Raw genomic sequence first — 15139 nt, 5'->3', positions numbered from 1 at the left:
CAAGCAACGGCTCTGTCCCGCCCCGCCTCGACAGGGAACAGCCAATCAGCGGGCACCACCGTCGCATGCCCCCCCCCCCGGCCTCCGGCGCCCCGATGCCCCCTGGGAATTGTGGTTCCTCCCGCGCTCTCCAGGCGAGTGGTCCCTTCGCGGCCGCCGTAGGCCATAGGACTACAACTCCCGGCGGGCGCGGGCGGCGCATGTGCGTTGCGACGGCGCGGTGGTTCCGCGTGCTGGCGGCATGTCAGCTGTACGCTGGGGCCGCGGCGCGGCGGGGTTCGGGAGGGCCCTGTGGCCGGCGGGATCCCCCGGCCTCCTGGCCGAGGAAGGTAATGAAGGGGAGTCCCGGAACCGCTGCCCTGCCCCCCCACCCGCGGCCGTGACCTTTGGCTTCTCGACCCTCGGAATCCAGCTTCCTCCGACCCTTGCCCTTTGCTCTTGGGAGTTCTGGGAAACCCAGTGACTCGACCCCGCTTTCACTCGCCCTTGGCCCACTCTCCGGACAGGGGTCGGCGGGGCACTTTGATCTTCGACCCTTGATTTCTTTTGGAGCCCCATGACCCACTATTTACGGTTTAGGGTTTTTAACCTTTGAATTGTCTGTGCCTTAGTTCGACGAACCTTTTATCCTCCACCCCACGCCCCAGTTTTCTTTTTTCCTTTGCCCGTGGTGTCCCCTTCACTTTTGTCCTGTTAGTTTCTTTCCAGTGTGAGACCGGTGACCGCTGACAGTTCCCACTGCCTTTAGGGTTCCTTTGCCCCTGTCAGGGCCCTCCCTCCCCCACCCCTGATGCCCGCCTCCTTCAGCCTCCCTGGTCTCTCCTGCAGGGGCCCTTGGTGGCGTCTGGAGCCGTAAGAGGAGCTCGACTGCCAGCCCTTGTGAGCAGGACCGCCGGAAGGACTGGGGCCATGCCGAGCTGCTGGAGGGTGAGCCTGACCCCCGAGGTTTGGGGCCTGAAGCCCCTTCCTCGCTGTCCCCCCGTCGGCAGCGCTGCTTGGAGCCGCCTCCCTGGTTCCCCACAGGGACCCCGGTGAGAAGGGATGTCAGTCTGTAAGGTGGGGTGACTCATGGGGTCCCGCTCTCTGGTGGTCCGAGGGCTCCCACGGTGAAGCGAGTGCTGTACACAGCGAGCTCTTGTAGTCCCCTCGTCCCAGCAGGGGCTCCCCCTTTCCAGATGAGACAGTGGAGGCCCAGATCTGTGGCTGGAGAGACTGGCTCAAGGCCACCCACCGCTGCATGTGCAGAGCTGGGCTTTGAGCTGTGACATGACCAAGCTCAGTGGTCCTGGCTCAGCTTCCTGGGCTTGGGCGCATGATGGGGTCTACTCGTGGTCCTTGTCGCCTGGGACAGACAGCCAGGTCCTGGCGGCCTCTGTAGCAAGTGGGGGGGCATCTGTCCTTCTCGCCGCCTCACTGTCGTCTCCCTCCTAGATGTCCAGTGCCTCCTGCTTCCCCTCCTGTTCCTCGTCCAGTGTGTGTCCAGCAGCCAGGAGTGGGGTGGGGGAGGCTTTGAAAAATAACACCTAATTTCAGAAAACCCCAAACACGCAGATGTGAAGCCACAGGTTCCACGGGCTTCGAGAGCAACCTTCTTTCGTTTCTCACCCATCTCATTATTTTAAAGCTAAGCCCAGGGTCTGGAAATCTGAATCACTTCATCTCACTCCCCAGCCTTGAACCGTCCAACTGTTTCCTCTCTCACAGAATAATCTCCAGGCCCCCACTGAGGGCCGTAGACCTCCAGGCCTTTGCCTACCTCCTCGGCTTCTGGCATCAGGAGCTTTGCACCTGCCTGTCCTGGGTCACCCCCCAGGTGGCTTGGATGCGGCTGCCTCCAAGGGAAACCTGTGCCCACATCCTGCTTCTGCCTCGTGTCCTGCCCGACGCTTTGCCGCCGGACACTCTCCCACACGTGCAGAAAGGGTCTGCCGAGTCTCCGGATACTGAGGCTAGGGCCGCGCCTGTGTTTCTGCTCTGGGCCAGCTCTCTCTGGGACCGATGTTGTAGTGAGACAGGCGCAGGCAGGAGATGGATACCCTTGGTCCTCACGTTCGCGGATTCTGTGTTTGCAAAGTCTCCTACCAGCTGAACTTGTAACCCCAAAGCCGATGCACACCTTCCCAGCTGAGGTGGAGCCGGGCGACGCCCTGTCAACAGGCATCCTTTTCAGGGTGTATCTGGTGCGACGTTTTTGCAGTTTGTGCTATTCGTTGGTGTTTCTGCAGTTTAAAATGGCCCCAGACCTGGTGCTGGGGTGCTGTCTAGTTTCCTCAGCTCAACGGGGCTGTGACGTGCCTTTTGTAGAAAATCTGCATGTTCGACAAGCTTTGTTGAGGGGTGAGTTGTAGGAGTGTTGGCTGTGAGTTCAATGTTAGTGAATTAGCAATACATAGGAAATAAGATATCTCAGATGAGAACTCACAGAACGGTGTTATGTGTGGACCTGTTGGTGGAAATATGACCGCGGGCTCTCAGGAGCCCCGTGTTTGCCTGGGAGTGGTGGTTCCCTGTTCACCAGCTCAGTGGCCTGAAACTCTGTAGAACAGAACTGCCCCAGGTCCTGAGAGCTGACTGTCCATGAAGTGGCACAGGGCAGCGGCGGGCTGTGAATTGTCTGTGTGGGGTGGTGGGGTGTGGGGGTAATGGCACGTGCAAAGGCCCTGAGGCCATTATGGATGGAGTGGGGGTGGGAGGGGCAGGGAGGCACCGGCACCCGGGTGGATTTTGAAGGCAGAGCCCTGAGGAGGCGCTCACGGGCTGCATGTAGAGGGGGAGAGTCGCAGACGACCTGTGACTTTTGGTCAGGCTGGGAAGGACGGAGCTTGGTGGGGTGGGGGAAGACGCAGAGAGGCAGGTTGTGGGCAACACCGGGAGCCTGTTCGGGACGTTGGGTTTGAGTGGCTCGGGTGGATGGGTGCTGGTTGGGTGGGCGGGGCGTGCGTGGCCAACGAGGTAAGTCTAGGGACGTTGGCGGTGGTCAGCAGACACATGGGGCTGAGGTCTCTCGCCTCCTGGGCAAAGGGGTCCCCTGACGTCTCGCCCTCTGCCCCATAGTGCTCAAGGCGCGGGTGCGGCAGCTGCAGGCCGAGGGCGTGGCAGAGGTGACGGTGAAGAGGGTGGCCGTGGCTCGAGCCCCGGAGGCTGGCGGCGCCCAGCCACCCAGGCAGGCCCAGGCCGGGGCCAAGGGGGCCGCCGCCACACTCAGCAGCCGCTGGGCGCAGAAACTGGACAGCGATCAGCAGCTGATGGAGAAGCGCAAGCAGCGGCTGGAGGGGAAGCTGCAGAAGCGTGTGGAGAAGGGGGCCTGGCAAAAGCAGCTGCGCCTGGAGCCCCGGCTGCTGAGCAGGAAGCTAGCGAGCCAGCTGCAGCACTGGGAGCAGGGGGCACCCCGGAGCCCGTGGGAGGAGCAGCTGGCACAGCTGCTGCAGGAGGCCCCACACAGGCTGAGCAGCGAGGCGGCGGCAGCTCCGGCGGACAGAGGCCCCGAGTCGCGGCTGGAGGGCCAGCGGCAGAGGCTCCTGTCCTTCTTTGAGTGCTGCCTGCTCACGGGCCACCTGCCCCTGGCCCACCACGTGCTGGTCACCCACCACAGCAAGTCCCAGCAGCAGCGGCTGCTCACGCTCTCCATGTACAACATGGTCATGCTCGGCTGGGCTCGCCAGGTGAGTGACTGGGCCCAGGGAGCGAGTGCCCTGGGGTCAGAGGCAGAAGCCAACTTGGGGGCACTTAGATTTGAACCCTTGTCTTTTAGCCCCAGGGCTCAGGCCTTTGTCTTTTCTTGTTTTAATAATTCTTCAGGCTTGTCGATTATGAGTCACACGTGGCCTTCAAAGCAAAGTGTGAAAACGAAGCTGTGCTCTGGTTCAGAGCATTTCCTCCTGGTTACTTGACCACGGCTCTGGTGCGAGGGGCGCTGCAGACCCTCCCTGGGGCTGTGACCTCAGTGCTTTCCATCTGGCTTGTTCTTGTCTCGAGTTTCCTAGGTGGGATCCTTCTTTTTAATGCGGACATTCACAGCTGTGAATTTCCCTCTGGGAACAACTTTAGCTGCTTCCCTCTCCCACGTCTTCTGTTTTCACCTGCGATTTCTCCTCTGACCTGTGGCTGCTTAGGAGTGTTGCTTAAGCGCCCTTGCTGTGAAAACTTCCCCAACACCCTCCCTCCCGTGGGTCTGCGACCTCATTTGAGGAGCAGCAGGGAAAGCGTTAGTGCCAGGCAAACGAGGGAAACAGTTGTGTGAAGACACAGGTGCAACTCGCTAAGGCACGTTGGTGGCGGGGACTTCGCTGAGCTGACTCACGCACAGAACGCGGCCCAGAGCTGCCTGATAGCGCTGGGAGGCTCCGAAGGCCTCCACAGCGACAGCCACGGGGGGCTTCTTGCCTGCATTGTCTTTGCAGGAGGGCACTCAGTTCCAGGAGTTAGTCTGCCTTCCCAGGTTTCTGGCCTCCGCCGTCCCCCCAACAAAGCGTCCTGTTACGGCAGCATATTTCTGATTAGATGAGCTTCCTGGGGCTGCCGAGCAAATGAACACAAACTGGGAGGCTTAAAGTAGCAGAAGTTTGTTTTCTTTTAGTCCCAGCGGCCAGACGTCCGAGGTCAGGGCATGGCAGGGCCCCACTCCCTCTGGAGGCTCCAGGGGAGGGGGCTTCGTGCCTCTGCCAGCTCCTGGGTCCGCGCTGTCCCTTGGGCTGTGACTGCGTCCCTCTGATCTCTGCCTCAGTGGTCACACGGCCTCCTGCAGTGTGACCTCATCCTAACTGCACCTGACCTCATCTAACTGACCTCATCCTAACTGCACCCTGCACCTGCAGGGACCCGGTTTCCAAATAAGGCCCTTTTCTGAGGTTCCAGGTGGATGTGAGTTTTGGGGGCCCTAGGCAGCCAGCCTATGTCCGGCAGGCCTGGCTGCCACCCAGACCTGAGTTTAGTCCCGTTCTGCCACGTGCTCCCCGTGGCCACACCCCTCCCTTCCCTCTGACCCTTGGGTTTCCCATCTTGGGAGGAGTGAGGGCTGTAATCCAGGGCTCCAACCCCATGTATGTGTGTGTTTAACACTGTGAAGGTTCGAATGCATGTTTCCGTGGTGGTGGTGACGTTACTGTGAGTTTTTTTTTTCTTTTTTTTCATAAAAGTTGTTTCCACTTTTTATTTATTTATTTGGCTGCATCAGGTCTTAGTTGTGGCTCGCGGGCTCTAGAGCGCAGGCTCAGTAGTTGTGGCACACGGGCTTAGTTGCTCCGCGGCACGTGGGATCCTCCTGGACCAGGGCTCGAACCCGTGTCCCCTGCGTTGGCAGGAGGATCCTTAACCACCGCGCCACCAGGGAAGTCCTCCTGCTGTGAGTGTTTAGAGGTAGGATAGATGGGCTGCATCTGGACCAGCAGCGTCCGGTAGGCCTTTCTGTGACGTTGCCAGGGTTCCTCACCTGCTCCAGCTCCTGTCGCTGTTGAAGCAAGTATTTAATTTAAACTAAGTGGCTGCTGTGGTTGGTGACTACCGGACTGAGCAGCCCCCGCTTCCTGCCCCCCACCCCGGGCCGTGCAGGCAAGCACCTAGGACCCAGTTGCTGGCACGTGGTCTGGGGTGGCAGCACCTGTCAGACAGGGTGCAGGACACATGGCGGGGTGCTGGGAATGCCTCTCTCTGGAAGGGTCTGTGGCATCTCTCCTGAGCCACCAGTGGGCTGGAGGAGAAACCACAGGGGAAGTTAGCGGGGAGGCCTGTGTGGAGGAAGGAGGCCCGGTCGCCGGGAAACTGGGTAGAGGAGTGGGCGGGCAGCAGGGAGCACTGTGGGCCGAGCTGGGGCCTCCCTCCCGCCCACACCCGGCCCCCCCGCAGGCCCTCACCCCGCTTGGTTCCCCCAGGGCTCCTTCAAAGAGCTGACGTACGTGTTCTTCATGCTGAAAGACGCCGGCCTCGCCCCAGACCTGCAGTCCTATGCGGCTGCCCTGCAGTGCATGGGGCGCCTGGACCAGGATGCTGGTACCATCCGAAGGTGGGTGGGTTGGTGTAGGGTGGCCTGGCTGAGCTGGGGGCTGGGATCCCTGGGGCTCCCCGGGCACTGGCGCTGTGAGCCGGGTGTGTGTGCCCTGCAGGTGCCTGAAGCAGATGGCGCAGGACGGGCTACAGCTGCAGGGGCTCTTCACGGCTGTGCCGCTGAGCGCCGAGGAGCGGGCTGAGCTCCTGCGGGCCGTGCGCAAGGCCAAGCCCACCTTCACCCCCCCGCGGCCGCCCGTGCCCCCGCCCCAGGTCAACACCTCGCCGCTGCTCCGGGAGATCTACGCCAAGGTGAGCTGGGGCCTGTGGCCTGGCACCTGCCGGGGGTGGGGGGCGGGGGGCGGGGGGGGGTGTTGTCATCTCCGGGTGCCTCGGCCCCTTCCCGTCTCTCCTGGCGGGGTCGGCCCCACCCACCCCCATGCTGGCGGGAGGGAGGCTGCTGTGGGGGGGCCCATGCCGCACTGTCCTCGGTTTCCACGTGGCGATGCAGCCGTGGGCCGAGCGTCGGGGTGTCGCAGGGCCTGTGTGCCCTCCCTAAGACTGGACAGCTGACTCCGCAGGCGGCAGGCAGCGGGCGAGGCCACACCCACCTCCCAGGGTGGAGTAGAGCATGACACCTTGAGGCACTGGGTTTTTTCTTTTTACTGGGACGTAATTCTCCTATTCTACAGTTCACCTTTTAAAGTGTAATTCAGTATTTTTTTTTTTTTTTAGTATATTGATCTCTATGTAATTCCAGAACATTCCATCATCCCGAAAGGAAGCCCGTCCCCATCAGCAGTCAGTCCCCATTCCCCCCCAACCCCCGCCCCCCCCCCCCCCCCCCCCCCCGCCAGCCCCTGACAACCACTAGCCACTAACTCTGTGTCTGTGGATCGACCTGTTCTGGACGTTTCCCATCAGTGGAATCACACCCTGGGTGTCCTTCTGTGTGTGGCTTCTCTCACTGAGCATGGTGTCCTCAGGGTCTATCCACGCTGTAGCGAGTGTCAGGGCCTTCACCCCTTCTCAGGGTTGAGTGATGTTCCCGTGTGTGGAGGGACCACGTTGTGTTTATCATCTGTTGACGGACACTTTGGTCGTTTCTAGCTTTTAAACATCGTGAACCATGCTGCTGTGGCTGTGGACAGGTCTTTGTGTGGATGTATGTTTTGGATTCTCAGTGTGTGTGTTGGGTTTCGCTACTTTTAATTTATCTATTTCTGGAAGGGTCGCACGTTCACACAGTTGCAAGTTTAAAGAGAAAACGGCAGCATCCGGGGACTCGCACTGTCTTCCTGGGCATCCTGCCCGCCTGGCAAGGCCGGCAGATGCTGTCACACCAGCATCGTTGTCTTACTATCCTGGGCCCTGCTCTCCCCGCGGCGTTAAGGATGGATGATTTTCAGGAGACTTGGGAAAATGACTGTGATTCTGCCAGGGGGGCGGGTGGGGGTCCTTGCGTGTGTACGGTGGGCAGCTGCTCTTCTTGACCTCGGGTGTGGATGGAACCCTGGGGGACTCAGGTCGAGAGGTCAGGCACCGGGACCTCACCACCAGCCTGTTGCCACCAGCAGGATCCCGCTGTGTCCTACCCAAGGCTGCACTTGTCCCTGAAGGAGCTGCAGGGCCTCTTCCAACAGCAGCTTCGCGTGGAGATGGCCACCACCATCACCGTGGAGTCCGTGGAGAAGGTTCCACTGCTGACCAAGGAGGTCCTGCATGCGGTAAGGGGCTGGGGGGTGGTCCGCTCCGGCCGAGCGGGGCGTCCCCTGCCTGGGCAGGGTCGCGTGGGGGAGGCCGGCTGCACGGCAACCACCCCCCCACCCCCCCACCCCCACTGAGCCAGGCACTGCCAGGCATAGGGCTGGGGCCTCGCAGGCTGCAGGGTTGGGTGGGCACGGTGATGACTCCTTGTGTACACCCTCCCCCCAGCGGAAGACCCTGGCAGGCCTGCGCACCCGATGGAGGACGGCGCTGTACCGGGAGCTGCAAGAGACCAAGGAGAGCGAGGCCCACGCTGCTCGAGAAGGCCGCCTCTCACTCTTCCCGTACCTGTGCCTGCTCAGCGAGAAGGAGATTGTGAGGGTGCTGCTGCAGGTGCGCGCGGGGCCGGGGGGAGGGGCTGCTGCGGGCGTGCCTGCGGGTTCCACGCGGAGCGCGGGGCTCATGGTGCTCGCTGCCCTCCAGACCCTGCAGGCGCTGCCCGCGCAGGGAGAGTCACTTCTCTTCCTGGCACACGAGCTGGGTCTGCGCGTCTTCAAGAGGAAGCAGCTCAGAAACGAGGTGCAGGAACTGGAGCAGCGCTACTCCAAGTACCTGCACCTGCTGGCCTCCGACACCCAGGTGAGGCCCAGGGAGCCTGGGTGGGGAAACCCAGGCGTCGAGCGGAGGTCCCCTCCCCTCTCTCCTCTCCCCTTTCCTGAGGCAGCTGGATTTGCCCCCAGACTCCACCTCATTTTCCTCACCTAACCCTGGGATAGCAGTCAGCTCGCCCCTCCCTGGGGGTGGGTGGGGGTCTCCGGCTCTGCACCCAGACTCTCATCCCCCTGAGCCACCCTCCCGCTCGCAGGTGGCGGAACCGTGCCTGCCGCGGCAGCATTGGGAGGCACTGGGGGTGCCTGAGGCCCCCCACGAGCAGCCCTGGCCCATGTCAGTGGTGGTGCAGCTGGGCAAGCAGCTGGCGGAGGTGCTGGTGCGGGCCGCGCAGATGCCCAGCAGCCTGGCAGCGCCCCGGAGCCCTGGCACACTCATCCCTGTGCTCTACCACGTGTACTCCTTCCGCAGCTTCCGCCAGGTGGGCCACTGTGGGGATGGGCGTGCGAGGAGGCCGCGGGCTCTGGGTGGTGCAGGGCCCCTGGGCCATGGTGGGATCCTGCCGGAATTCTGCTGTGGCCCCAGACCTGGTCTCAGGGTCGGGGCATCTGAGGGGACCCCAGGGCCCTCCTCCACTGCCTTTGGGGCAGCCCCCTGACCTTCTCTGCCTGCCCCGCCCCCAGATCGGGATCCTGAAGCCTCACCCGGCCTTCACGCAGCTGCTGGAGACGGCGGCAGAGCGCACACTGACCTTTGAGTCGACGGACGTGCCCATGCTGTGCCCGCCACTGCCCTGGACGTCGCCCCACTCGGGCGCCTTTCTGCTGAGCCCCACCAAGATGATGCGCTCAGTGGAGGGCAGCCAGCAGCACCAGCTCCTGCTGGAGCGCTGCCCGCCGGCCGAGCTGCACGGCGCCCTGGATGCCCTCACCCAGCTGGGCAACTGTGCCTGGCGGGTCAACGGGCGCGTGCTGGACCTGGTGCTGGAGCTCTTCACTGACAAGGGCTGCCCTCGCCTGGGTGTGCCCGCCCCGCCCTCCGAGGCCCCCCGGCCACCCGAGGGCCGTCAGGCTCCCAAGCGCTGCTTGCTGCCCGAGGTCTCGCCCGCTGAAAAGGCTGAGATGCGGCGGGAGCTGGCCCGGCGCCTGAAGGTGGCACGGGAGATGCAGAGCCTGCGCGCCGATGCCCTGTACCGCCTGTCGCTGGCCCAGCACCTGCGGCACCGTGTCTTCTGGCTGCCGCACAACATGGACTTCCGCGGCCGGACCTATCCCTGCTCGCCGCATTTCAACCACCTGGGCAGCGACCTGGCCCGCGCACTGCTGGAGTTCGCCCAGGGCCGCCCGCTCGGCCCCCACGGCCTCAACTGGCTCAAGATCCACCTGGTCAACCTCACGGGGCTCAAGAAGCGCGAGTCGCTGCAGGCACGCCGGGACTATGCGGACGAGCTGATGGAGGACATCCTGGACTCGGCGGACCGGCCCATGACGGTGGGTGGCGTGGGGAGGACAGCAGCTGGGCCCTGACCCCTGACCCCTGACCGTCTGGCTCTCCTGGCCACCGCGGCACCCACCTCAGACCCATGCAGGCACCCCCCACCCCCTGCTTCTTCTCAGGCAGCCTTCTTTCTGCTTGTCTTTCCCTCTGTCCTGGGCCATCAGCGGCCTCCCGTGCCACAATAGGCCTCCCTCCAGGCTGGCCCCTCCCTGGTCTATCACTGCTGTTCTCTCTCCACGCCTGCCCCCACGACACCTGGACCCGCCCAGGAAGTGCCCCCAGGCTGGCTCTGACCCCACCAGGCCTGGCCTCACCCAGCCCGCTGCCTCCTGCAGGGCCGCAAGTGGTGGATGGAAGCGGATGAGCCCTGGCAAGCCCTGGCCTGCTGCATGGAGGTTGCCCGGGCGGTGCGTGCCCCCGACCCCACCGCCTACGTCTCCCACTTCCCAGTTCACCAGGTGAGCTGGGGGACTCTGGCGTGGAGCACGCCCTGCCCTTGTGGGCCCCTGCCGAAGGTGTCTCGCTCGGGCTGAGGTGCCGGGGGATGGCTCGGGTGTCTGGCACCTGGCCATCCCACTCTGCGCCGGCTGGTGTTCCCACGGTGAGCAGCTTGTGCAGGCACGCCGCCCCCCCTTTCTGTGCCTCGGTTCCGCTCTGTGGGAGGTCCAGGGAGCTCGCTGTGAGGGAGCTGGGGAAGCCTGGAGCTCGCCTTGCCCCGCCCCTCGCCCCCTGCGCCTCACTCTTCCACCCCTCACCCAGGACGGCTCCTGTAACGGCCTGCAGCACTACGCCGCCCTGGGCCGGGACAGCGTGGGGGCCGCCTCCGTCAACCTGTTGCCCTCGGACCTGCCGCAGGACGTGTACAGTGAGGTGGCTGCACAGGTGCGCACCCACCCCGCCCCCGCTTGCTCTTATCCCCCAGACCCACCCGGGTCTGTCTGTCGAACATCTGGGTGCTGTGGACCCCACTGCCACGGCCGCCAACTGTCAGGTGACCCGGCAGTCAGGCAGGGTTCCTGGGGAACGTGTCAGAGGGGGCAGTGGTGAGGTCCGCGGGAAGAGAAGGAGCCTCGGGGTGGGAGGCTTCTGGGTGGGCAGGGCCCCGCCCACTGACTGACCCCTGCTCCAACAGGTGGAGGTGTTCCGCAGGCAGGACGCCGAACAGGGTGTGCAGGTAGCCCAGGTGCTGGAGGGTTTCATCAGCCGCAAGGTGGTCAAGCAGACGGTGATGACCGTAGTGTACGGGGTCACCCGCTACGGGGGCCGCCTGCAGATCGAGAAGCGCCTCCGGGAGATCCACGACTTCCCCCAGGTGCGCGGGGCCGAGACTCCAGGTCCTGCCGGCCGCTGTCCTGTAGCAGGTGGCCACTGGGCAGCAGGCGGTCCTGACACAGGGTCTTGTCTCTGCCCACCGTGGGGTCCTCCAGCGGGGCCCATGGGAGCGAGCCCACCCCCTCAGAGTGCGCGAGGTCACTGGCCCAGGGCCATCAGGCGTAGTAGAGGGAACCTGGGCCCCGCCCACGCCCTCCCCTCGCCCTCTCCCCAGGACTTCGTGTGGGAGGCTTCTCACTACCTCGTGCGCCAGGTGTTCAACAGCCTGCAGGAGATGTTCTCGGGCACCCGGTCCATCCAGGTGAGGCCTCATCCTCCCCCTCCCCCCCGTCGGCCGTGGCTCCCCAGACCCGGCCCCCCTGAGCCCGGTGTCCGTCCCTGCAGCGCTGGCTGACCGAGAGCGCCCGGCTCATCTCCCACACGGGCTCGGCTGTGGAGTGGGTCACGCCCCTGGGCATCCCCATCATCCAGCCCTACCACCGAGACTCCAAGGTCATGGTATGTGCGGCCACCCCCACCGCCCCGCCCCTGCCCCCCCCCCTCCAGCCGCGCCAGGCAGGACTCAACGCCCCTGCCCCTACCGCCCCTACCCTGCAGATCAAAGGCGGGCTCCAGAGCCTCACCTTCAGCAGCAGCGTGGACACCAGCCAGTGAGTGCACAGGGTGGGGGGGCGGGGCCGGGGCGCCTGGGCCGGGAGGCCGCTGGGGTTGGGCCGGGCCGGGCTGAGGCTCCAGCGTCCCCCACCTTGCACCCTGCCCCCAGGAAGCCCAACACGCTGAAGCAGAAGAACGGCTTCCCGCCCAACTTCATCCACTCACTGGACTCCTCGCACATGATGCTCACGGCCCTGCACTGCTACAGGTGCACCCGGGCTGGGGACCCCGCGGTGGGTGCCGCCCGCTGGAGATGGGGTCGGGCGAGGGCCGAAGCTGTGGGGGTCTGGGGGACCTGGTGCCCTGGAGGCGACAGGCCTCGAGGCAGGGAGGGGTTGGGACGCGGCTGACCGGGCAGGGGAGGGACTCCAAGTGTGCAGCTGGCCGTCGGAGGGTCCGCGGGCCCAGCCTGCTGTGTGGCCTGCTCTTGACGTGGGTGCACCTGCCAGGGCAGGCAGAGGGTGTCTAGTTTCTCGCGGTTCTGTTAGAAACGGCTGCTCCTGTGGGGGGTGTGTGGCCGCACTGAGCCAGACCGCTGTGGGAGTTCTGTGTTCTTCCTGTGCCCCCCTGGGGTGGCTCGGGGACCCCTGGGATGGAGCCCTGTGGTGGAAGGGGGCCCAGCCTCAGCCGTCCCCTACGGGAAGCTGAGAATCAGTTGGGTGGCAGCTGGGGGTAGGGTGGCAAAGAGGCTCCTTCCTAAGAGGAGAACTTGTCACTTGCCTGCTGAGGGGCACGTGTGGCGCACAGACAGCTGCTGGAGTGTGCGGGGGTGAGGGGCGAGGGGAGAGTGGGCGTCACTGGACAGTGGGCCCCCCCCGGCTGAGCGGTGGGGAGGGGCTTGAGGTGAGAGCTGGGCCAGTGCTGGGCGGCGGTGGGGTGTGGACTGTGAGGGAGGGGACCTCAAGGCGTGGCCTCTCCACGGGGGCCCCTCACTGCTGCCGCAGGAAGGGCCTGACCTTCGTCTCGGTGCACGACTGCTTCTGGACCCACGCCGCTGACGTTGCGGTCATGAACCAGGTGCAGGCCCACCCCCACGAGGGCGGACACCCCCGGCTCTCGCGCCCCCGACCTCATCCCCTCCTGACCTGGGAAGCCCGGTCCCCCTGCCCCTCGGGCCTGGTTCCTGGCTGCTGACGCCCCCCCACCCCCACCCCCCCGTCGCAGGTCTGTCGCGAGCAGTTCGTCCGTCTGCACAGCCAGCCCATTCTCCACAACCTGTCCAGGTTCCTGATCGAGCGGTTCTGCTCTGACCCCAGGTGAGGCCCCCCCAGCCCAGCACCGCAGAGGCCGCTCCCTCCCCAGCCTTACCCCCACCCGGCCTTTGCCCTCAGGACCTCCAAGAGCATCTGGGTCTCCAGGCTGACGGACACGCTGCTGTCTGTGCCCAAGACAGGTGAGGCCCGGGGCTGGACGGCCCCTCACCGGGCTGGGGGCGGGGCCTTCCCCAGGGCCCGCCCCCAGCCTTCTGCTCTGCTCCGCAGGGACATTCAACCTGGAGCAGGTGAAGCACTCCACGTACTTCTTCAGCTGACTGGCCCATGCCGCCTCCCTGTACCTTAGTGTGAATAAAGGTCTGTCATCACGTGGGGGCTGCTCGCCTCGGGGAGGGGCGGGCTGCGCGCTGGGTCCAGGCAGAGCGATCATACGCGGCAGGCTGGGCGCCAATGCTGTCGTTTATTGCGCGGAATGGGGGCGTGGGGCTTAGTGGGGCGTGGGGGGCGCGGTGGGCGCTGCTGCCTCGGCTCGTCAGTACATTCGCCATGACGGCAGGGACCCCCCCCCCCAGCCTCGCCCCCACGCTGGGGTGCTGGAGGGAGTGGTATGTGCCCACTCTGGGGTGGTCACCGCGGACGCGCGTGGACAGGGACCGGGCTGGTTATTGCGTGAGCGCGATGGGGGCAGCGGGAAGCCGGCGGGCTGAGTATTGCACTTAAAAACAGATCCTCATTGGAGGGCGAGGGCGGGGGCGGGCGCGGGCGGGGCTCCACGGCCCTCTCCCCTTGGCCCCGGCCGGCCTGTCCCCGCTTCACAGTTGGGGGAACTGAGGCACCGAGGTGAAGGGAGCCCCCTCGCCCGCGCGGGGCCGCCGGGGGCAGGGGCGATGTGGGTGGGCTCGGGGCGATGGGTGGCTCGGCGGGGGTGTCCCGCCGGCCCGGGTCGCCCGTCCGACTACAACTACCTACGTCTCCTCTATGGCTTCTGGGGCGGGCGGCCCGGGCTGCGCAACGGCATGGCTTTGGTCTGAGTGACAGCCCCGCCCCGGCCTGGCTGGGCCACAGGGCGGCGCGCAAGGGTCACAAGTTGGACGAGAGGCGTGAGCGCGCGGAGTCCAGCGGGTCGGGTCCGCCGGTGGCGCCGGGTGAGGGTGAGGGCGAGGCCGAGTCCCTGCGGTCCGGGCTGGGCGCTGCGGCTCGGGCGGCGGGCGCAGGCGCAGGCCCAGGCCCCGGCCCCAGGCGCGGCGTGGAGCTGCTGGCCGGGCGCACCGAGGCTCCGGGACCGGGGCCGGGGCCAGGTGCGCCGTGGGGCAGCGAGGGCTGCGAGGCGGACAGCGGGCGCGAGGCGCGGCTCAGGCGGCGCGCGGGCAGCGCGGGCCCAGCGCAGGGCGCAGCAGGTGAGCCAGGCACGCCGCCATAGGGCGAGGTCCGCGGTGCCCGGGGGCTGGAGGGCGCGCCCGGGGGGCTGGCAGCAGGCGCGGGCCCGGGCGAGGCGGCAGCGGGCGCGGGCCCGGGGGGCAAGCGGTGCACGAGGCGCGGCGAACCGAGCGCCAGGGGCCCGACGAGCGGGTGCGCCACCTGCGGGCAGAAGCTCATGGCCACGGCCTGCTGCAGCGTGGCAATGGCCGAGGCGCCCTGCGGCGGCGGCGGCGGCGGCGGCGGCGGCGGCGGGAAGAGGCCGACGCGCTGGCCCAGCTCGGCCTGCTGCGCCATCTCGCGGTCGTACTTGACGATCTCTTGGATGATGGCGTTCTCCTGGTTGTTGAACACGCCCGAGTGGAGGTCGTGCTGCACCTTGTGCAGCAGGATCGAGTTCTTCTTGCCTGGTTTAGGGGAGGGGGCGCGTCAGAGTCGCCTGCTGCCGTGCGCCGCACACACGTGTGGCGCGCCTTCTGCGTGCAGTAGGCCTGCATCCGAGTGCCTGCTCGGTACAGCCAGCACGGATGGAGCCCGTCCTGCACACAGCAAACACGCCAAGCGTCTGCTGTGTATAGGAAGCTGAACTAGTACACCTACCGTACACAGCAAGCACGAATCAGGCACCTTTGTGTGTAGCAAACAAACACGTCACGCACCTGCTTCACACACAAAGCAAGTATGACACCCGAATCCTGCTGGCATGCGTGGAGCACTTCCCGTATACAGCA

At 65.4% G+C, this 15139-nt stretch overlaps 2 protein-coding genes across 9 annotated transcripts in view; one reads left to right on the top strand and one right to left on the bottom strand.

The window, feature by feature from the left end:
- The first annotated feature begins 212 nt into the window (after nucleotides 1-212).
- POLRMT (RNA polymerase mitochondrial) overlaps nucleotides 213-15139 on the top strand; it is a 20051-nt gene continuing 5124 nt past the window's right edge. The window contains exons 1-21 of one of the 8 annotated variants that reach the window (XM_032626159.1): nucleotides 213-329; nucleotides 829-927; nucleotides 3055-3662; nucleotides 5868-5998; nucleotides 6099-6291; nucleotides 7557-7706; nucleotides 7915-8079; nucleotides 8170-8325; nucleotides 8552-8776; nucleotides 8979-9785; nucleotides 10128-10250; nucleotides 10552-10674; nucleotides 10925-11104; nucleotides 11339-11425; nucleotides 11509-11622; nucleotides 11722-11774; nucleotides 11888-11986; nucleotides 12723-12795; nucleotides 12943-13034; nucleotides 13110-13171; nucleotides 13260-13349. In XM_032626159.1, coding sequence (XP_032482050.1) covers nucleotides 242-329; nucleotides 829-927; nucleotides 3055-3662; nucleotides 5868-5998; nucleotides 6099-6291; nucleotides 7557-7706; nucleotides 7915-8079; nucleotides 8170-8325; nucleotides 8552-8776; nucleotides 8979-9785; nucleotides 10128-10250; nucleotides 10552-10674; nucleotides 10925-11104; nucleotides 11339-11425; nucleotides 11509-11622; nucleotides 11722-11774; nucleotides 11888-11986; nucleotides 12723-12795; nucleotides 12943-13034; nucleotides 13110-13171; nucleotides 13260-13309 — 3678 coding nt within the window. In that variant the 5' untranslated portion in view covers nucleotides 213-241 and the 3' untranslated portion in view covers nucleotides 13310-13349. Of the gene's footprint in view, nucleotides 330-828; nucleotides 1032-3054; nucleotides 3663-5867; nucleotides 5999-6098; nucleotides 6292-7553; nucleotides 7707-7914; nucleotides 8080-8169; nucleotides 8326-8551; nucleotides 8777-8978; nucleotides 9786-10127; nucleotides 10251-10551; nucleotides 10675-10924; nucleotides 11426-11508; nucleotides 11623-11721; nucleotides 11775-11887; nucleotides 12012-12722; nucleotides 12796-12942; nucleotides 13172-13259; nucleotides 13350-15139 lie in introns of those variants that run through there. The other 7 variants (XM_032626158.1, XM_032626156.1, XM_032626155.1 and 4 more) reach the window with 7 other exon arrangements.
- The window catches only part of HCN2 (hyperpolarization activated cyclic nucleotide gated potassium and sodium channel 2), a 21100-nt gene continuing 19392 nt past the window's right edge, over nucleotides 13432-15139 (bottom strand). The window contains exon 8 of the mRNA XM_032626162.1: nucleotides 13432-14815. Coding sequence (XP_032482053.1) covers nucleotides 14073-14815 — 743 coding nt within the window. The 3' untranslated portion in view covers nucleotides 13432-14072. The remainder of the gene's footprint in view (nucleotides 14816-15139) is intronic.

This window comes from Phocoena sinus, chromosome 3 (assembly GCF_008692025.1).
Source record: "Phocoena sinus isolate mPhoSin1 chromosome 3, mPhoSin1.pri, whole genome shotgun sequence".
NCBI lineage: Eukaryota > Metazoa > Chordata > Mammalia > Artiodactyla > Phocoenidae > Phocoena > Phocoena sinus.
This window is presented reverse-complemented; position numbering and strand designations above follow the sequence as displayed.